Source organism: Pagrus pagrus, assembly GCF_965226575.1.
Source record: "Pagrus pagrus genome assembly, chromosome: 7".
NCBI classification, from domain to species: domain Eukaryota; kingdom Metazoa; phylum Chordata; class Actinopteri; order Spariformes; family Sparidae; genus Pagrus; species Pagrus pagrus.
This window is the reverse complement of record NC_140191.1, coordinates 2,272,501-2,295,354: the sequence shown is the minus strand read 5'-3', so window position 1 is coordinate 2,295,354 and position 22,854 is coordinate 2,272,501. Positions and strand designations below refer to the sequence as shown.

General features: G+C 43.9%; 1 protein-coding gene across 16 annotated transcripts in view; it reads right to left on the bottom strand.

The window, feature by feature from the left end:
• Positions 1–1,920: 1,920 nt before the first annotated feature.
• mef2d (myocyte enhancer factor 2d) overlaps positions 1,921–22,854 on the bottom strand; it is a 110,042-nt gene continuing 89,108 nt past the window's right edge. For 4 of the 16 annotated variants that reach the window (XM_084358506.1, XM_084358496.1, XM_084358505.1 and 1 more), the window contains exons 8-13: positions 22,593–22,622; positions 18,374–18,491; positions 17,828–17,999; positions 15,923–15,991; positions 12,123–12,173; positions 1,921–7,877 (exon numbers count right to left, since the gene is read on the bottom strand). In XM_084358506.1, the coding sequence (XP_084214632.1) occupies positions 7,430–7,877; positions 12,123–12,173; positions 15,923–15,991; positions 17,828–17,999; positions 18,374–18,491; positions 22,593–22,622 (888 nt within the window). In that variant the 3' untranslated portion in view covers positions 1,921–7,429. The remainder of the gene's footprint in view (positions 7,878–12,122; positions 12,174–15,922; positions 15,992–17,827; positions 18,000–18,373; positions 18,492–22,592; positions 22,623–22,854) is intronic. The other 12 variants (XM_084358511.1, XM_084358510.1, XM_084358500.1 and 9 more) reach the window with 9 other exon arrangements.

Here is a 22,854-nt window from a genome sequence, read left to right as displayed (position 1 = left end):
TATATAACAAAAACCCTATTATTATCGTATATAATTATAACGTCCTGATTATGGGAGAAACGTGTTTTTTAAATTGCCGTAGTGATGACATAAAACTACAGGTCCAAATTTTGATGTGGTGTCGTAATTAAACTTAATGTGAACCTGAAGGCTGATTAACTGATAACATTTTGGTTGCTGACCTCTGGTGTCGAGGACTGTTGGGCCTCGGCGGAGGTATATGCTCTACTAACTGCCATTCTAACATGTAAGCTGTAGAAATATGAAGTAGGGAAAAACCTCATTACGTCTTAAATACGAGTTTTTTTAATTACATTTTCCCATATTATGCTGTTACCGCTCACTCGCTGGTCGCCTTTGTAGCCGTTCTGTAAAGATAAAAATAGACTAAACAGACTTTAACACACCGACATGTATAAAAACCTTTGAAATCATTTCTCCTGAGGATCATTAAAGTCGACATGAGGTTTCTCCTGTGATCACACGATAAAACTTCACAGTCGTCACTTACTGTAAAGCCGTTTATCACTAAATGACTCGTTTGATTTCAGGGTTTTGACACCTGATGGTGAGATGAAGGAATAATCGCTTGTTATGTTGAGATAATGAGGCAAAGTGTTTTCTTGTGATTTATCTGGAGACGAGCTTGTTATGATTAAAAGCCGTGAAATAACAATATAGCACATTTATAAACTCGTCCCTGTGCTCTCTGGAGTCGGTCTGCAAGTTGTAGCTCAAGATACAAACTCTCCTGAACTCACCTTTGTCTCGCTTTAATCGACTCAAGACCTTCAGCTTCTGTCCTGACCTTTGACCTCATCTGTGGTCAGAACATGGAGGAGGAGGAGGAGGAGGAGGAAGAACAGCCTTTATCTCAATCAATCAGTTAAGTATCCAGTTTCATTGATCTGCACTCTAAGTGGCTCAAAGCTCGAGCAGCAGCTGAGCAGCGAACATGTAAATCCTCTGAGTCATGAAGTCGATCGTTGTGCTTCTTCTGCACAAGAAGGATTTTTCTCTTCACATCTCGACGATTGAGTTTACTGGAGACTTTAACCTGTTCGCTAAGAGGTCGACATAAAAATCCAACTGGAGGTTTGAATCTCAAAATACGAGATTAAATAAACGAAGCGTACCTTCCTCCTTCTGCTCACATATTTACTGTAGGTGAAGCTTTTAAACAATTAAACATGTTTTGTTACGGCATTTTACAAAGTTACTCACCTGCAGCTTCATGTAAAAGAGACCCAGAGGTCACACTCATCGACGATATCGTGTTAAAATGTTACTTTGGTAAAAGTGAAAGTCTCTCATATGAATAGTACTCGAGTAAAAGTCTCAAAGTATCTGATATGAAATGTACTTAATTAATAAAAAGTATAAGTTAAGTATTAATTTATTTACATGTACTTTAAAATATGTGTTGCCTGGACGATTATTGGATCAGACTTTCAGAATTATTCTAAATATCAGTGTTTTTTTTTGTCTGATTGCCGATAAATTAAATGTGATGTCATGTAATCTGCAAAGTAACTAGTAACTAAAGTTATCAAATAAATGTAGTGGAGTGAAAAGTACAATATTTGCCTTCAAAATGTGGTGGAGTGGATAAAGAGAAGTACCTCGAAATTGTACTTAAGTACAGTACTTGCGTAAGTGTACTTAGTTACATTCCTTCACTGTTATAAACACACAGTGAACACATAGTTTTGGGTCTTAAACCATAAAAAAAACTTAATCAAACTAAAATAAAACATGAACATTTTGGAAACAGGAGCTTCTCGTCTCCTCTGCAGCTTCCTGTGTCCTGCCATACAAAAGCACCAATAACAAAACATGAGAGCACCATCTAGTGTCGACAGCGCGGTACTGCCGTCACATCAACACACCCGCAGACAATAAAGGACACCCAGCCAGACGTTCTGTAGGTCAACTTGTCTATTTAATATATAAAATACGGTAAAACATACGCAAAAAGGGGAGGCGGGGAAGAGGGGACCAATGGATACTTTGGTACAATAACAAACACTTTTTTTTGTAAAAGCAGTATAGAATTTGTAATAACATATCAGTGCATACTTTATTTATGAAAATATACACAAATTGTATATCATTCTCCAAAAACAACAAAAAAAATGTATCTTTACAACAAAAAAGCAGACTAGCCGAACACAATATATTAGCTATAATTTATTTTAAACTTTTTTCTTCAGTTTTTTTTCTTTTTCTTAAACGTATTTCTGTGTGATGTATATTTGTGTCGATATTACATTTGTATTTCCTATAACATGATTCACTCGTCGCTTGTTTTTTTTTAAACGCCCATGCATTGACATCATTGTGTCTGGTCAGAAATAAGTTAGACGTGTCACACTGACTTTCCCCCCCCAACGCCCTCCCTCCATGTTAGCATGTGTGGACTCAGAGGTTTTGTACATTGGACTCAAAAGTTGCAGCATCGAAGCAAGAAGTTATTTTTTTTTGTGTCGTTCGGCGTCTCTCCGTCCGCAGCCACACGTGTACTAAAATATCACTACGCTTGTGTTTGTTTTTGCTTCATGTCATTTAAAAATCGTGCAACATTAGTAACACCCTTTTGTCGAAGAAAAAAAAAAAAAAAGGAAAACAAATCCCGAAAAACAAAAAATATATATTTATAGAATATTTTTAATATCATAAAATAAAATAAAATTCCAAATAAAACAAGATGCCTAAACCTACACAAAAAAAAAAATAAAACGCAGATTTCTACATCATCATGACAGCGACCGTCAGCGAGAGCTGCGGCGACGATGATGATAATAATAATAATAATAATAATATCAATTCTCAGAGAACAATTAAAAACAGACTGTCACCAGCACAAATTAACACTGGAAAGTGAGTGAGACTTCTAAACATCATTGTACAGGAGCAAAGTGTCGCTTCTCTCGGGGGGGATGCAGGTTCTTTAAACTATTTCTCAGCACGATTGTCTTTTCTGTTTGGTGATTACAGCGACCCCTAGTGTCCGGGGCTTCATGTGACCGGTCCCGTCGCAGAGGATGTTTGTGTTGTGGCTCGCAGCCTTCAGGCCTCACGCAGACAGAACCAGGCGGGGCGGCGACCGGCTGCAGGGTTGTGCGGCGTCGTGGGAGTGTCGTTCTGTAAACCGTTTGTGTGACGCAGAGATGTGATGTGGACACAAGTCACTGTCTGATGACTTGCAACTGGACTCGACTGACTCGTCTGTGTTCATTTCATGTTTTCAGTTTATTCTCTTATAGTCTGTCTGACAGTTTTTCACTTTAAATGTGACATAGTTTGATTGAGAAGATATTCAGAAAGACTTTATCAAGTTAATGTTTGATTATATTTATTTCTCTGAATCTACATTATATTAATCTCATCATTTAGCTGCCTAGCTGATGTCAACACACACTGCAGCGCTCTGCCGCCGCTTTTCTGTCAGAATAAAACGCTGTGGACGTCGGGTTGACCGCAGCCAGCTTACTTGATTGGCCATCGCATTGTGATGTCATTTTATGTTCGGACATCCCCTGCTGGTCGCACAGCCGCAGCCTGAACACACCACCTTCATTGAAATGAATGGGAGGAGCGCTTTTCGTCGCAGCATCGCCCGATTCTGTCAGAACGAGGTCGTCTACGTGGGGTCGAGATTTATGTTTCTGTTTTGTTCGTAGCTCAGGGTACAACAGTCTTAACAGTCAAAGTGTTTACACTCGGGGGATTAATGTTCACTCTGCCACGCGCTCAGAGAAGAAATATTGACGCTCAGACTTGTCACAGAGTGGATGAGTGTGTGTGTGTGTGTGTGTGTGTGTGTGTGTGTGTGAGTGACAGACGTGGAGAGAGAAGAAAAAAAAAAATCAGAGATGAAGTGAGGAGAGGATGATGGGAGTAGTGTGTTCAAAATGACCCCCGAATAATATGTCAGCGCTGACACCCGCTGTCTGGACGGAGAAACAGAAAGTAGTGTGTGATGACATGACGTGTGTGTGTGTGTGTGTGTGTGTGTGTGTGTGTGTGTGTGTCAGATTAAGCTTCCAGAGAGCTAACTGATGGGTGAGTGACGGGGTGAGCGGGAGGTGAAGAGGGCCTGCCCGTGTGAAGGATGTGGTGGCTGGATGTGGTAAAAACCCAAAGTCGACAAGTGTGCCGTTTGGATCAGGGAGGTAGTCATTAAAAGATCAAGACTCGTCCTGAAACCTCCGGCTTAACGACTAAACGATACCCAAACCGCCCTCCGAAGCTTTTAACGAGCACATGGACGGAGGCTCAGAGTGCTTTTAGGAACAAAATAAATACACGGAGCTGCACTCTTGACCACCATGATGCTAAAAATCTAAAAACCCTAAATCACCCCGTCACTTTTTACAGAAATGACATCCTTCACATTTCCTTCATCGTCGCTTCACCTCTCCGAGATACAAAAACAGCCGACAGATCCTGTAAATACACACACACACACACACACACACACACACACACACACATGGCTTTTAACAGGAGGAGGAGGTGAAGCTCGTCCTCGGCTCGCTTACTCGTACAAAATCTGTGTGTTTGCTCAAGAGTTTGACTGATATGTTTGTGACAGATAGTGCCGACGCTGCAAATACTCAACAGATTGATATGCTGTATATAATACATATAATATATATATAATATTATGAAGGGGATAAACCTCTTTGGGGGGGTAATTTAAACCATCATGGGCAAAACTCTGAATGTAGACAGAATAATGAAGCAGGAAGGCAGCGATGATGCTCGCTGTCGATTAATCTGATGATTATTTTCTATAAAATGTCAGAAAGTGGTGAAAAATGTTTAAGATGACGACTTCAAGTGTCTCGTTCTGTCGACAAAAGAAGAAATCAGAAAATAATCAGGTGTAACAAGCTGGAATCAGAGAATTTGACTCAATCTGATTAATCACTGATCAAAACAGCTGGAGATTAATTTAATAGCTGAATCGTTGCAGCTCTCGAGGTAGTGTTTGTTGTTCCTTCCTGAAGAAGCTGCTGTTGCCTTTAAATGACGAAACTTTTACATTTTGGACTTTTTCAGTGTTAAAATATTGACATAATTGAAAATAATCGACTAAGTTTGATGCTTATAAAGACAAAAATGTAATAAAATGATCATTAAATGTCCAAAGTATTTCTGTCATCCATTTCTTTTAAATTAAATTGAAATACATACATAAATAAAAAGCCTTTAAATTGGAAAAGTTTAAATTTATTTTAGATTTTCCTTTTTAAAAAAACAAACAAACAAAAAAAAATCAAGTACTCTAAAGTACTCTAAAATGGAAACATAAATGTGTATATTTATTTTTATGTCATGGAAGCAAAAAAAGGCAAAAATCTCAAATTTAATTATTGATTAAACGGGCGGCCAGAATTTTAAATCTAAGGTGGTCCGGCCCACTAACTGTAAACTGAGCTCTGATTGGTTGATCGACAGTAAAATAAATTATTTAAATTAAATTACAACAAAAACACAAATTTGCAGGATTTAAATAAAAAAGTGCACAAATATATTTGTGTATCAGATTTTTTTTTTAACAAACCAGCTGTCTATCAGTCTAACCCTAGTGTGTGTGTGTGTGTGTGTGTGTGTGTGAGTGTATGTGTGTGTCAGGTGTGTGTCAGGTGTCAGGGGGCGGGGCTGAGGGTGGGGGCGGGGCTGAGGGTGGGGGTGGGGGGTGAAGGTAAAGTGCGCTCCATCAGTGACAGAGTCCAAACCACTGCTCACTCCAAACAGTCCGAGTCACCACGGCTACGTCTTCCCTTTCTGCCTCGACAGCGCCCTCTCTCGGCTCGTCGACATATTACACTTTATATATACACGCATAAATAATAATAAAAAAGAGACCGATCCACTGAGAATCAACGTGTTCGCTATGTTTTTTTTTTGTTGTTGTTTCGTTGAGGGATATCCTGCCGAATATATAGTTCATATATACAATCCCTGTCGTCTTGTTGTAGTCGCGGCCCCCCAGGTGCAGAGCTGCCCTCGCTACCGCCTGAAGCTTTAGTTTAAATATATACTTGTATATGATCTACGTTTTTTTTTTTTTAAACCTTCAAAACACCTTATATCCCTGTCACACAAAAAGCCACAAAGGTTACAGATTGCTTATATACATGGTACCTCACGAAATCTCCGCTTCTCTATTCAAAAGTCGCTTCACAAAAATAATTTCAGCTGTGTGCATCGCAGGCGTGTGTTCGAGGGTGAAATTGAGAATTTTTGCCCAAATCACTTTGTTTAAAAAACGACCAGTTGAGGTAACAAACCCGTATACACACACAAGCACATACACACCAAACACACACGCACACACGCACACAAACACGCACACACAGGCCTTTCTCAGCATCTGTAGTTGACAAAGATGTGGGCGAAAACTATCTGCGTCATGTGTCGTTGAGCTGTTGCAGCTCGTCCCTGATTCAAAGAGAAGCAGTCTTTTTACCTCGGCAACACGTCAGGTTTCCTCGTTTAGTTCAGATTAAATAAAAGACCCCGCGGGTCGTCAGTCAGTCTCGTACGGGGCCGGGCGTCTTGACTCGGCCCGCCGCTCGGCTCGGCTCGGCTCGGCTCGGCTGGGGAGGGAGGCGAGTTTTCTTTTAGTGTCTTCATATTCAAAAAAATCCCAAACTCTAAAGATTCAACAGTCAAAGACAGAAGGACAAAACTCCACGCTTAAAAAAAACAAAAAAAAGAAGAAGAAGAGCAAAAAACGGCCCCCGGCTCGTAGAGAAGAAACAAGAATCTAGAGCGAGAGCGAAACAACCGTGGTCGGGCCCGATGTGTACAAAGACTGGTGTGGTGGCACTGACTTCATGCAGTGCGGTCGTGTTTGACCAGAAAAACCTACTGATGAACAGTAAGAGCGTGAGTGTGGGACAACACTACCAGCTGCTAAGCCAAATGCAGGGCATGCTGGGAGATCTGGGTGAAACTGTCCAAGTGGCCAAAATTTTTCTCTTCACTCCGGCCTGATTTTAAAAACTCGTTCGCTTCTATTCAAATACGGTATAAGTCCAACATTGTGACTGTTTTGACAGATAATCCCTGGTTTGGTGGCTCGACCCCGTGGGGTGTTTTGTGTGTGTGTGTGTGTGTGTGTGTGTGTGTGTGTGTGTGAGTGAAGGTACATTACAGTTCAAATGTGTATGCACATTGCCATACGAGTGCGTCAGTGTCCATACGTGCGACATGCGTGTGTCTGTATGTGTGTGTGAAGTTTCCTGGGTTATTGGCGGGTACATATATATGTGTGTGTGTGTGTGTGTGTGTGTGTGTGTGTGTGCGGGGAAGGAGATGGGGGGCATCAGGGCTGGTGGGGGCATGTACACAAGCCACACATCTCCATCCTCCATCTGTCCATCCGTCCGTCCGTCCCTCTCCGCTTGCCTCTTCATGTCACCCAGGTGTCCAGTCTCATCCTCTTCACGTTGGTCCCGTCCTGCTCCTGGGGCTCGGCCGACGAGGGCCGCAGAAGGACCATGGTGGGCTGCTGGGCTCCGGCGCCGGCCTGGTGGTGGAAGTCCGGACCCCCGCCTCGCCCCTGGGTGCCGTCGTCCCGGTCGCTGCCCTCGTACGAGCTGCCGTTGCTGCTGAGGCTGTCGACCGGCGAGCGGCCCTGGCCCCCGGCCTCCAGGCGCAGGGTGCCGGGGTAGGCGACCGCCACCAGACCTTGTCCCTGGAGCTGACCCTGGCCTCCTCCTCCGCCGCCTCCGCCGCCCCCGCCGATGGAGCTGGGAGTGCAGCGGTCGCGGTTCGGTGAGACGGGTTCGGACTTGATGTTGACGTTGGGGTTTGTGTTGACTGTCAGCGCGGCGCCCTGAGGTATCGGGCCCACCGGCCTGGAGAGACAGAAAGATGGGAGGAGAAGAAGAAGAGTGAGACAACCAACATTATCGAGACCATAATTACAGAACTTCTTGATTTATCCTTGAACATCACATGAGAGCGGACCTTCATCAGACAGTTTGCAGGGATGAAACAGACAATTCAGCCAAAACTGCAACAAATTCAAGGAATGGTCGCTGTCAGATAAACATGAACGGGACTCTAACGAGGAGAAGCTCGCCGCTTTCAAACACAAATCTGTAAACCAGGCAGACGTAGGCTTGGGTGGACTTCAGCACATGGAGAACACGGACACACAAAACAAACAGGACTACATCTGAGGCCACGTTGAAGCACAGTCCACAAGCCATGCAGCCCGAACATCCTTATGTTCTTGAGATCGTTGGTTAAAGTTCACGTTGCGCGATAAAGAGTCGTACAGGATCACAGGTACGTCTGCATCGGTCACTTTCAACCAGCCAGGTGAGAAGTCTCAGTCCTTGTGACGACACGCCGCTCCGCTGCAGTGAAACTCTCTGATATGAATCCATAACAGACGTAGAAACAGTCGAATATGAGCATCGGTGCAGTTAATTCCTCGTCTGTTCAGCTTTCACAACATCTGTCTGCTCCGTCCACCTGCAACAGCTTTGCATTTTATGGCTTCTTTACGATAGTTGGTTTCGATTACATGCTTTCCACCCGATGCTTTAAAACAACACCAGGAAACTAAATCTGAATCCCTCTGCCGATCTCTCGAAAACCTGGATCTGATGCTGAGGCGGAGCGGATCGGATGATAATAAAAGACGACTCCTTTAAAACTGTAAGACTGTTGGATGCTGCTCTGTACATGTGTTTGTGATTCTGCCTCTCAGGCTCGGCTATTGCACAACACCTCACCAGAACCAGAACCATCAGATTGATCCAAGAGAAGAGTTTTAAAGGCCCTATATCGTACTTTTATTTTGATGTCTACTAAAAAAAATGTCCATATGCGTTGTTTTTCTCACACTGCCCCCCCCCGCAGAAGGTGCCTGTCTCTTTAAGGCTCTCCTGTCCTGAAAAGTGAAAAGCCCAGCTCTGATTGGTCGGCTCTCACAGGCCTGAGCAGGCATCTCAAATTGTGAGCTGTGACATCACAACTGAACAAAACACTGAAACTATACAGCACTGAAACCTGTTTTATAATCAAAGAACGACAGGAAATCTCACTTTTTTACGATATTGGACCTTTAAGGATTAACAGACACTAAAAGACTGAAAAGAGGGAACTTAAAACTGTCACAGCGACAAAAAAACACGTCCTCCATCTTCACGATCGCAGACAATAGCATTGTGATCTTCATGTTACTAATCATCCACCACAAAGGTGCTCTTTCGCCCACCTTCTCTGCAGGATGACTGTGTTGCGAGCTACATCAACACGATCGACTTTTTGAGCTCACTTTTAAAGAAAATGCTTCAGATAAATGAAGTTTAATCACCACAGTCTGTTGCCATCTCACTATAATTTGGTAAAACATCTCCAGCTGACCACAGTCACGCCGCTGAGATCTGCAGAACGTGCACAAGGTTTAAAAAGGCACGATCGCTCTGTCACATGAAGCTGCTCCCGAACTTGATTTCTGTTCATGTGCCTGAAGATGCTCGGGACAAAGTCGTGTGCCAAAAGCTCACATCTGTGTCATCGTCGGTGCCTCTACCTGCCACGGCTCTTTGATCAGCCTCTTCACCCTCACACTCAGCCTTCACCTCCTCCTCCTCCTCCTCCTCCTCCTCCTCCTCCTCCTGTGCTGGCTGGAGGCTGACTCTAACCTGTCACCGACGCTGACACCGGCTGTTGACGCTGCACTGTGGCTCCCTTCTTTGACGCCGTCGACAGGATTTTTCGGATGGCGCTCGTTTTCTCGCCTCCCTCCCTCTCTCCCCCAGCCTGACACGGTCGATCTGAATTTGAAGCTCCCAATTACTGCGCTTTCGCCCCTCGGGTGTGTTTCTAATATGTCATATCATGAGCCATCTGCAGCACTGTATCTCTAATATTCCCTCAATTACTGGCAGACTGAGAGGGGAATTTAAGATAGCAGTCCTTCAGGCGGTCTGGGTCTGCGGCACTCAAATGTTCTCGCTGTCTTGCTCCATCTCTGACACACTTAAACTCATGCACTCTTGCTGCCTTACATACAAATGCTGGCTCCCTCCTGTACCCTCTCTCTCTCTCTCACACACACACACACACACACAAATCCCTCGGTGGCGGCGGCGGCGGCGAGGCTCACTCCGTCTCTCTCTCGCCGTTGCCCACTTCATCAAACCTGCGCGTCGTGGCTCGGGCCCCGGCGCAGGTAGATGGATGGCGGTGCCACGGGGGTGCCATTGCTATGGCGAGTGAAAACGGCGGAGTCAGCGCTCCGGTGACAGTGATGAAGGTGAGAGCGGCAGGCTAGCCCCCCGAGCGCTAACAACACAGCGAGCACAGCCAGAAGCAGACACTTGGTTACAGTGCGGGGTGTGATGAGATGCAGCCGTGTGTTTTTCCCAAAATGCTCTGCGTTTCTGAGGACCGACAAGCCGCACGATGATGCAACTTCAGTTTAATTCAGATTCACTCAAATAGTTTCTTTTATTCAAACGTAATTAACAGTTTGTCAGATGAGAGTCAGCTGCAGTGAAGGATGTGATCTGTATCTGTACCTCTGGATATTTAAAGGTACACTCCACCACTTCTACACATCGAGGTCAGTTTATTAGTCACAGAGAGTTTTACTCATCCTGTTGTGTAATCTCTTCTGTGGCTCTGAAGGAGCTTCATCAAGTCTGAGGAAAATAAGACTACTGATGTCATCAGGGTCACCACAGCCTGTGTGTGTGCAGATGCACATTTAAAGGGCCATTACAAACTGGGAGTATAAGATTAAAAACTGTTCACCAGGCAGTGGGGAGTCAGATGAAAAGATGAAAAACACACCAAACATTAATCTGACATTATGTATAAAAGGGTTGATTGATAAGTTTCACGGCCAGATGCAGAAGGAGTCAACTTCAGAATCACATCCTTGTAGAAATCTGTATCTTGGACCTCCAGAGAGTGATAACCCCCTCGTCACTGAGCAAATGGTCGACCTCTGAGAGTGCCAACTCTTTTTGAACGGGGTTGTGTGCTGGATAAGTTCAAATCTGCGTTCCTGGATGGCAGCCATCACCACTGTGGACTTGCTGACTTCCAATTTTCAATTACCCGAAACAGTAATACCAAAAAAACGTCACTGACTTCAAACTTTCTGCATAATCACTCACTTAAGAGTTGAACTTGCACGTGCATGAACGAGAGCTGTATAACCGAACTCCTTCTGCATCAGGCCGTGAACTTACCAATCAACCACTGGCAGAAGAAATATGAGCAGAGAGCTCTGAATACAACGCTGTTGTAATCCTGTATTTCTGTCTAAAACAGGATGAAGTACTGTACTTTATTTTAACATTATGGTTCATGTACAGGTGCCATTTAACACGTTTACAACACTATGACTTTATGACCATGTCACTGACAGTACGCAGACAGATGAGACTCCAGTGTTTTTGATCACTGTGATCATTTTCTCAAATTGTCAAAAAAAGGTTTGTTTGAATTTAAAATGTCCTTTATGCTCCAGAAAGAAGGATAACAACAGGACCAATACAAGTTTTATTTAATGTTACTGCATGAGACATTTATCAGCCACAGAGCTGGTTATCACCACTGATGTCCTGATTCACTTTGATTTAATATCGATCCAGTTCGAGATATATTTCAGTTACGACACCGACTTTTCTTGGATATTAAAGAAATTCTGAGAGACGAGGTGCATTATTAATAAATTATGAACGTTTACATTAAGAATTGATTAAATAGTTTCTGATTTGCGGTTAAAGGGAGAAATGAAGGGGAAACTGTGATGGTTTGATTTCTAATTATTAAAAAATTGTGTAGAGAAAGAACATGACAGATGTCTTAAAGTCTCGAGTTTACATGTTGCATTTGAATGCACCATGAGGTTCCTGTCCCTCTGCTGTGTGTGTGTGTGTGTGTGTGTGTGTGTGTGTGTGTGTGTGTGTGTGTGTGTGTGTGTGTGTGTGTGTGTGTGTGTGATCTTCTGTACACAGTGACGTCTCTTCAGACTGCAGTCAGACTTTTGATGCTCAGGTTCCTCAGCAGCAGATATTTTGGGAAAGCGGCGTGCGGTAGCTGAGTGGCTGTAAGTGTAGAGAGTACAGTACCAGCAGAGGCCCTCCTCCCTGCCAAAGAGCAAGTTGGACTGAGAGGCCAAGCTGTGGAGGGAGGTGGGAAAAAAGAGACAAGCAAGTTTAAAGAAGCTGAAACAGCAGGGAAACAGGTGGGACGGAGGCCAGTGACGGTCGGTCCACACACGGTTACTAGAAACAGAAAGAAGAAGGCCGAACAGCTGCGTCAGCCGCACTGCGATGATGTCAGAGGCAGAGCAGCGTTAACGAGATGACAGAGATCTGATGGTCGTCCACATGAAATGCATTTTTAACAGTCGGCTCCAATAAACTTGACATCACAGGCTTTTCCCTTTAAATGGGATCAGGCCAATGGTAATCCTCAATTAAAGGAACATACCGTGAATTCTCAAACACTGGACTACAGACAGGATATTAGAAACCTCCAAGTTTTTTCAATCTGGCCCCATTTTACTGGTAAAATAAAGCAGAAGTTTTTACCTCCGCCAAGGAGGTTAGTTTTGGCTCGTGTCCGTCAGCTGGTCGGTTGGTTTGTCAACATGATGACAAAAAAACTACTGAACAGATTTCCACAAAACTTGGATGGAGGACGGGTCTCAGTCCCAGAATAAACCCCATTAACTCTTTTGGTGTGGATCTGGATAAAGGGACCGATCTAGAAATGTTTTTAACATTGCGAGAATTTCTCAGAGAACAATGCACAGATCTGATTGAGTGGACTGTTGGGCCTTGGCTGAGGTATACGCTCGACTGAGTGCCAATCTAGTTTTCCACTTTTGTCCCATTTGAGCCTTGATTTCCTCAAACATTTCGATTCCTGTCTTTTATTTGAGAATTGACAGTAAATCTTTTGTTTGTCGGGACCATCTGATGCCAAACATCAGCTCATCGTCAGTGAGTGCAGATTCTCGACAGCCGGCTCTTTATAGCTGCATGCAAACATGGATCAAAGTGACCTGCGCTGACGAAACAAGACTCCATATTTGGTGGTAAATAAAACACAAGTATTAGCAGGAAGCCTAATGAAGGCGCTGCTGGTATTTACACTGTGGCTTCTAATCTGTAGTCTGGGAAAACAGTGATATACCTCTGGGAGGCTTTACTGAACAGCCTCTGATAGCATGTGTGCATTGTGCCCTGCAGACAAACACTGTGTCCTGTAAGCAATTTAGCAATGTGTGCACTGTCTGCAAGTGTTTTTTTATTTTCTCTCTCTTAAACCACAGCTGAGAGAGAGAGAGAGAGCTGAGAGAGGGAGGGGGAGAGAGACAGACTGAGAAAGACAAAGTGTGTTTTTGTGGGCGAAGAAAACACGTACAAAGTGAGAAGAGAGCACTCGGCACAAATTTCAGCCACCGATAAAAACATTTCATCCACTCAGGAGGAGCGATTTGAAGCTACAGACGAGAAACGGATGAAACAACACTGATGCACCAGCACACAGCCCTAAAAGTTGCTCTGTTTATTTCCTGCTAAAGTGTCCCAAATGGAGGCCCGGTCTGCCAATAACACATCGACTCAGTGAGGAAACAAACAACAAATGGCGTCCAGAGAGCGTTTCTATATAAACAGGCACACCAGCTGAAAGCAGGGCTCTGCAGGGAGGGCAGCCGTGACATTAACATTTAGATTGGGGGAGTGAGGAGGAGGAAGATGAGAGTCAACAGGTGTACGCCGAATTAAACCGAGTCCGACAAAAGAGCAGGAAATAAGCAGAAGAAGTGGAAGAGGAATGATTAAAAAAGGGGGGATGGGGAGACGGTAAGATGACAGAAATCATTTCCTCGGGGAGCCCGTGGCGAGGATAAGTGTGGACGACAGCGAAAAGGCGAGGGCTCGCAGCCAGACCGCCATTCATTCGTCTGATTGGACGGAGCTTGTTTGCTTCGCTGCGATGAAATCAAAAACAAACCGGAGCAGTCTGTGCCGCACAAGTGCCCACGTCTGCCCATGCTGTCCTAGGACGGCACGATTCTTCCCTTCTGCCGAGAGAACAGTTTGGTGCGCTGGGAAAGCTTCCCACATTTCTGTGCAGCTCGCTTGTTTTCAGTGACAGCGAATCTGTCATTCTGATCCCCCACACACACAAACACAAGAAAACCTGCCTGCTGCTCGCTGCGGTGTCAAAAACCTGAGAGAGGAGGAGACTCAGATACTGCTCGTTCAGGAGAATCATCGTGACTATTGTTAGCAACGATCCAGAGGATGTTTTAAAGCACAACAGAAACTGAGTGAAATCTTTTAGCTTGTTTTCAGCCTCGATTCATTAACAGATTGTTTTCTCGAGATGTTATTTTGTCAACCTCAGGGTGGCGCTAGAGGAAAAGTCAGAGGATCATTAAAGTCAGTAGGATTCATCCTCGGAGGATCGAGAACGTCGGGAACCAAATTTCATGTTAATGCAGATATAAATTAGCTCCACGCTAACTCTGGTACGATGCATCACATTATTGTACAAATAAAGATGAATTGAATGAAATGAATCCAGTCGGTGGGACAGTTGTTGAGATATATCTGAACCTGTACATGTTCTCTCTGTTGAAGGCGTCAGGATGTATTATTGAGATTCTCCACCTTAACTGATGAAACATTAGTTGCTATCTAAGTGAAGGATACATGTGATGTGAAAATAAAATAAACAGTAGTTGGATTGTTTCAGTTTACACTCTGAGCTCCGGCGGCTTTCTGAGTCTCGGATCTGTTTGCTGAGCGATCTTCGTACAATCTGGACGACCATTTGTGAACATTTACAAGGCGATATGAAAAGTTCTGCTGCGTCTGAGCTGGTGAGCGTTAACTTTGTACCCCCCCCCCCCCCCCGAGGCACAGCTGCTGTATACCATAACAAACAACCTATTATCATATTTTCACGGACAAATTTCAGCCTGTCAGACGGAGAAACAAATAACAGCCTCGCTCCTGACAGCTGGCATTATTTTTACTGTCTTTTAACACGTTTCTGGCGTCTTTAATTTTCTTCTGTGTTGATTGAGTTTGTGAGGAGCTGAACAGTCTGAACGCACAGACAGAGATCAGCATTCAGAGCGCTGACAGATGTTAAAATGCTTATTTTGTTTAACATAAATCGCCAAAATGAGATCAGAACCAAGAGTGTTACAGGACATTAACTGATAATAAATTTCAAACTGCATTTAATTTACTGTTATCCATCTAAATAACCGACTCTGACAGCTGAGCTACATCTGCATTTGTCTTTGAGTCATGCTCCTGTAGGCATCTGAGGGCCGACACGTATCTGAGGGATTGAAACTCGTGTCTTGTCTGTCGGCTGACGGTGACAGCTAAATGGCGGAAAAAGTAAAATATTAATGCAGTAAGCATGTCAGCGGGCACACAGCTGTGCACCGGGACGAGCGTTCGGGACTGAAAGCAGCATCCAGAGACTCCTTTTTTTCAATTCGAGAAGCTAGCGAGACACCGCCGCTGTCACACTGCGGCATCGTCCTCTTTGTGCGTGACACTTCCAAAGAGCTTCAGATCTGAAGCTTTAAGGCGGCACGAGGACTCTTATAACACGCAACGAGCAGAGTGATAATCTGGAGGAAGACAAACAAACGGTGCCTTGACAGGAACTGAAAGAGAAAAAATGAAGACACGGCAAAAAGCAACAACAGGCATCACAGTCAACACACACATGAAGAGTGAAGATAGTTTGTCATGCATTTGCAAATATTCTGTAATTTCTTTGGCTTCATTTTTTTCTGTTATTGAGTCTGTGAGCAGGTGTAGTAACGTCACAGATAGTAAAAGGCATGGCACAGCTGCGCAGCACTAGATGCTATCATGTCATTCACCTCAGGTTAGCAGCAAAATTGGAGATGCAGTTAACCATCTCCGCATTCTGTTTGTCTGCACCCCACATGCTGTGGAGAAAAAGGGGGGGAGGGAGGACAAAACAAGAGGCATGTTACAAGCCGCTCCCCCATCCACAGGTTAGCCTAGCACAGCCATACACAAGACTTAGCGGCTAAACGGGCTAAAATATGCTACCACACAAAAATGTGCCTGATGGGGCTCAGGGCACGGTTAGCTTCGAGGATGTGAAAATAATCATTTGGAAACATTTTACAGACGCAGCTCCCATCGACCTGTAACGAGCTAACCAAGAGTAGACAACATAATGTAAACACATCACTGACGAGGACTAAACATCTCTGAAGTTACATGAAACACTGATTAAAGTATCAGAATCAGAAGCAGAAGACTTTTCAACACAAGATAAGAAAGTTAAAGCACATTAAAGCTGCTACATGACCTCATGTGACCCTCCTCTCCACATGTGGCTGCAGCAAAATATTAACATTATTACCTCCCACGAGGACGTTTGTTTGTTTGTTTGTTTGTTTGTCAGCAGGATTACACAAATTCTACTTCAACAAAACCAGGATGGATGAAAGGTCTCGGCCCAGAATAGACCCCGTTAAAATCACTTTCTTTAACGTTGCAAGATCATAAAATGTTTTGATATTTGCATTACTTGCTCAGTGAGTGATGGATGGATCTTAATGATGGTGAGTGAGAACAATCTGATGTGGATCCTCGATCTGATGAGATTAAAACACAGTTACGCAGTTATGATTGGTCTAAATTCAAAGTGATGCAGAGCTATCGAGTCCTTAAAGGACTGTTGGGCCTTGGCAGAGGTTTATTTTTAACTTTTATTGTTTTAACTATACATTTCATTGTAATTGGTGTGCATCAGTCTCTAAACCTGTTTTTTTTTTTTCGAAAGGTTTGATTGATTGATGAACTTGGGATATCCCAGCATGCACTTCTCAGCTGTCCTACAACTGTGATTGTGTAGTAAAATAAAGTTTTGAGAGAGCTTCTAACATGTGATCGGTTTGTTTAACTATTAACTATTTCAAAATGTGTTTTGACGTCGGTGGAAAAGCCGGAAACCTTCAGGCTTCACATCAACAGTATCTTATCTTCAGTAATTTACCTGCGGCTCTGAAGTCTCCATTTCAAACACGACATTATACGTTTTGTACAGATAAACGCAGCTGAAAGTAGATCTCAGAATCTAAATCTTAATATTTTTTACTGCCAAATTAGTTTGATTAGTCTGAAGCTTGTGTCAAACATTGTGTCTTTGAGTTTAGAGTCCAGATTTGAACCGGCAGAGTTTAAACAGCCATGGATGTGAATTAGACGACAAAATAACCGAGAACCTCCTGCGTGGGTGAGGAACAGGTGCACGTATGGACGGGGTGCATTTTGCTTTAAGGTAACAGAGAACATGGAGACTAAAAACCCTTTTTTAAAACCTGTCGGGTAAATTTATTCCAGAACTGACATCACATCATTGCCATTAAAGACGAGTGCTGCAGTAAGACCTTTGAGCCGGTCCGGCTTTTACAGTTTCAGAACCTGTGTGTGTGTGTGTGTGTGTGTGTGTGTCTGTGATTACAAAGCTAGCTGCCTAGCCTCGCTACCAGGAGCTAAATGAGAGTGGGACTCCAGTGGGAGTCGGAGCTGAGTGGGGGGGAAGTATCTAGGTCACCACAGAGATGAATCAACCGCAGCTGGGGTGATGCTACAGCCTCGTATGGGAGAGGTACTTCATGTGCTTTATGTGTGTGCGTTATGGCCGAATCAGCTGACGTGCGTGGCGCTCATAAAAGTCGGACGGGGAGAGGTCAAAGGTCGGGAATCAATCTGGTTTATGAGTTGAACGAAGGAAAAAGGGAGCTTACACCAAGTTACTGAGCGACGCCAAGCTCAGCTGCTGTGACTGTTGTTGCTGCTGCTGCTGTTGTTGCTGGGAGACTGCTGGTTGCTGTTGCCAGGCAGCCATGTTGCCAGGCACCAGCCCCGGTGGTGTGAACGTCTGCAGCGCCGTGAGATCTGCACTCGTCAGCTGGTACTCTGAGATGAAGGGACGAAGGAGGAGGAGGGGGGGGGGAGAAAGGAAAGAGAAAGGAGGTGGGGAGGAGGGGCGAGGGGGATTGTTTTACATCATACAACTTTCTGGAGCATCAATATTAATCACAGCTAATCCATATTAATGGAGACCTTTGAAGTGGAATCATTCCAGAAGCTCTCACACAATGAACAAAGTGAATATTCATGGTGGTTTTGTGGCGTCGCACTGCGAGGAGCTCACGTTTTCCCGACATGACACTTAAGATTTTTCACGACTGTGTATCTTTAACTCGGCTCCGCGTTTTATCTTTTTTGTTTCCAGGTTGTTAAAGTCCTGATTCATAGTCGTCCATCCTGCCGCCTTCAGCCGTCCTTACCAGTGTTGTAGGCCGTCTGCATGCTGGAGAAGGGCGCCAGGAGACTGGGTGTTGCCACGGAGACCACTGGTGTGGTGAGCGACTGTGCCACCTGGGAGCCACCTAGCCGCTGAGCATTCTGGCAAGACAGGAAGATAGATGGAGGAAAAAGTTGAACATTTAAGATACAGGAGGTGGAAGTTGTAGATGTTTGGTGTGGGTGGACCTTCAGGGGTCGAGAGGGGGTTTCTACTGGATCTACAGCTAATGGAGGCTGAAGTTCACCCCAAAACCAGTCGAGCTGTTTACCCTCTGGATTGTTTTGGTGAGTTGCTGAGTAGTATTCTGTCTTCTCTTCTCTCAGCTTGTGACGCTCAAAGCTCCAACAAAACAAATTCAAAAATCTCGACAGCGATGTCTCTTTCTAGGAATCATGATCCAGATACTCAAGATAATCCACGGATGTTGTTGTGAGCAGTTTCATGTAGGAACTATTTTCTTACCGTATCACCGTGCAGAACGGAAGCGTGCACCTACTCATGGAGAAGAGGCCAACTGAGGAGGACGCTGTTAATGTTCAACCTTACTTCTGCGCGGTGATACGGTTGGTGGGTGAAGTTCGGCAGAGAGAAAATAGTTCCTACGAAGCTGCTCACAATATGGATTTTCCCCACAATTATACAGGCTTAGGCGCAGCACCCGAGCCATTTTGGGCAATGTCAGTGTGGAGAGCACCTGAGCAGTCCCCAGGTGACTTCTTTAAACTTCAATTCAAATATGTGAATTGCTTATTTTTTAGTTGAAAATTGTTAATAAAAATAGTTTTCTTTGAATAATACTGTTGTTACTCACACTTGTTTTCTTACTTTTCTTCAGTAGAATGAATAAATTGTAAATAAAACAAATAAGTGGACCTGAGTACTCCACAAACCTAGCAAACCACTGACAACAAGCTCTGTGGATTATCTTGAGTAACCAGGTCATGATATCTGGAAGGAGACGTTGCTGTTGAGTTTTTCAAATGTACTTTTTTTGGGATCTTTGAGCTCCACAAGCTGAGTGTCATCTAGATCCATTATACTGGAGAGAAGGCAGACGTCTCCAAAACTCTGCAACTCAAACCAAAAACAAAATCTAGATGCAAGAGGGATAATATGCATTTTTGATTTTAGGGGGAACTGTCCCTTTAAGAATTGAATTTATAAACGTCTTAACTCGTGTACTGAAAGTAAAACTCGTTCTTGGTACGAGTATCTGCATCTCCTCTGTGAACAGTGTTCTTAATTCATGCTAACACTTCATTTTACAATTTTCCAAAAGCAGTCTGGTGGAGAAGTGATGATATCTGAGAGTTAAAGCGTTCTGCTTCAGTCTGTAATCGTGTAATTACTCTGTAAAAACATGCTTCAACATCCGTGTAAGAGCTACAACTGAACTCCTCTCTTTCTCGGATCTTTGGATCCAGTGTTGTGGCTCCGTGTCGTGAGAAATCCTGGTCCGGTTCCACAACGAATCGTGTCTTTTTCTCCTTATATGGGCGTGAGTGTAAGAGTTCACGGCACATGACTTCATCCATTTTCAACAGCAAATAATGATAATGGTTAGCATGTGCTTTCCACTGTGCGGCAGAGTGGATGCAGAGACCTCGTAATGTGACTGAGAACGATTTTAATTACGCCGTTACTACTGAAATATTTCACTATAAAAACACAGCTTGTTCTGCTGCGAGCTGAAGTAAAGAAACAAATATACCGTCCTGTGATTTATTTGTGCCCTCTGCTTTATGCAGCTGAAGTGCAGCGACTATAATTCACTCTTAACCCACATTTGAAGGTTTACTGACGGACTAAACAAAGAAAGATATTCAGAAATGACTCCAGGAGAGCTCTAATAACTAAAGTCTGACATAATGAAGAGTTACATCACAGAGGAAGATGTTTTATTCATCATGCCACAGACTTTCTGTGAGAGCACCTCTCTCTCCGAGGCGTTTAACTTTTTTTTTTCGGTGACACTTTAACATCTGCGTGCAAGATGACAAGTGTCTCGCGTCTCAAAGGTGGCGTTGGCACGGCAACGCTGTCGCCAGGGCCCCGGCGCTCGTGTTATGTAGCGTCACACGGCGAGAAAGGTGTTATGAGAGGCATCGCTGTGCTGGAGGATCATGCTGACAGGAACGCATGCATCGACAAGGCTGACAGAGGAGGGATGAGTGGGGAGGAGTGTGTGTGTGTGTGTGTGTGTGTGTGTGTGTGTGTGTGTGTGTGTGTGTGTGTGTGTGAAGGTGTTTGCATTGTGTGTGTGTGAATGTCTGCAGAGAGGTACGTCAGGAATTAAAACACAATGTGAGGTGTGTGTTTGCTCTGAGCTGGTGTGTGTGTGTGTGTGTGCAGAGGAATATGCATGAACACATGTCAGCATGCACGTGTGTGTGAGTGTGTGTGTGTGTGTGTGTGTGGCACTGGAGGGGTCAGCGTGTCCAACATGTCCGCCTGAGCTCCAGGTTGGAGACTTGTGGTTCTGATCCTCAGAACATCGACACTCAGATGAAACCAAACATGCACATGCTGAGCAGCTTCCACACAGAGCGGAGAGTCAGCTGGTCGCTCCGCTTCCCTCCATATATTCCCTCTGAAGACTGTTTGAGCAGCACAAATGTCACTTTAAGCTCCACTGTACTGTTAATTTAGCACCACGTCAACACATTTTTAATTTTGTCACTCTGCCTGGTTTAAAAAATCATTTCTGTGATTCTTTATGTCGAGTATTTTGCCTCTAAATCAATGTATCTTGCAGAAATTGGATGTTTTTCAGTATACTCCAGTCTGAGAGAAGCAAGCAACACAATTTGTCTGCCTACACCATAAAGCCAACACTTATATGTACTGTTATATGTACACGCTGTTTAAAAGGTCAACATAAAAATGGGACATTAGCGAGGAAATGGAAAATGTGATATCTGTTTATGTTGGATAACTGTCTTATTCTATTTTGCAGAAGAAATAAGTGTTGACAATCCTTTAACTGCCTATTTTAATTCTTTAGTAACTCCTCTATTCTTATATTTGTGTTCGGGGAGAAGCTTCGCTGTTTCGTGACAATAAAGACTTCTTTAAATCTTGGATCTTGCTGAGCTCGTCACCAGTACAGCGGGAGGAGCACGTTACTGGCAAACACAACATGAAGGTGTTCTGACTAATACATGTTTGATGTCTTAAATAAAATCTTTTTTGGGATTTTTTTTTTCTTTTCTTGCTCAGCCAAGAAAAGGTTTGGCACATAGACCCAGTGAAACTGTCTGAGACACAATGTGTTAATTAGCGAGCTTTAAGTGCTTTAGGTGTATTTTTGTTTTCTTCAGACGGAGCCAGGCTAACAGTTTCCAGTCTTTATGCTAAGCTAAGCTAGCTGGCTGCTGCTGGTAGCTTCATATTTACTGCACAAACTATGAGAGCGGAATCAATCTTCTTGTGTAACTTTCTGCAAGAAAGCAAATAAGTCCGAAATGTCAAATTATTCCTTTAAGGGTGCAAAATGTAAGAACTGAGCACATGTTGAGTTCATACTCCAAACCTGTAGGGGGCAGCGCATCACCAGAGTGACCGCTAACGTCTGCTTACAGTAGCTGTAATACATAAACGTCATATCATCATCGAAACTGTCACATTTAGTTGATAATTTCAGTTAATTTTTGAACGCTGTCAACTTAAATTCTCACATTTTGCACCTTAAGGTCTCAAAATCAAACTGCAAGTTATGATTTAAGTCTATCTGGTCGGACTGATGCTTAAAATAGTGCAACATTTTCCTGTTCAGACTGTTAATGGAGTTTTTTTTGTTTGCATAATTGTCTCCTTCCATTGCAGAGGGCTGGAAATACATTATGCAAAGGCCTGCCTGTATTATTTATTCTGTACTGTTCTGGGATTAAACTCCTTTGAAGTTCAAGTCGACATGTTTGTGACTTCACTGTAGTCGACTGTAACAAACCTACCGAGCTCTACAGTCCAAACCTTCCAGGAACCAGTGCGACCAGCTGACCTGTCCGCTGTGTGTCCGCTGCTCCGATGCTCTGACATGCTAACGTCTTCTTCTGCTACTCTCGTCACAGCACCGCTGCCACTGAGTCAGCCCCTGATGGGATGCGTTTGCTGACGGCGTCACACACTCATGCTCAAGTGAGATCACACAGAGTTTCGACCGCACATCCACGAGGCTAAAAGTCTTAAAGTCTATTCACCTCACTCACCAACTCCAGCTCTTCCTCTGTCTGCACGCCGGGGGGAGGAGGAGGAGGATGGGGGGGTAGAAAACAGAGGACGGTTACGTTTCTGCTGCAGGAAAATATGAACACATGAATCTAAAGTCTCAACAACTCAGCTCACAGAGACACTTCTACATGTATGCAGCTGAAAGCCTGTAGTTTGTTTTTTAAACTCCTCGACTTTAAAGTTAAAATGCTGCCAAACTGATCGACGGCTGATTGAAGGAGAACGATTGGA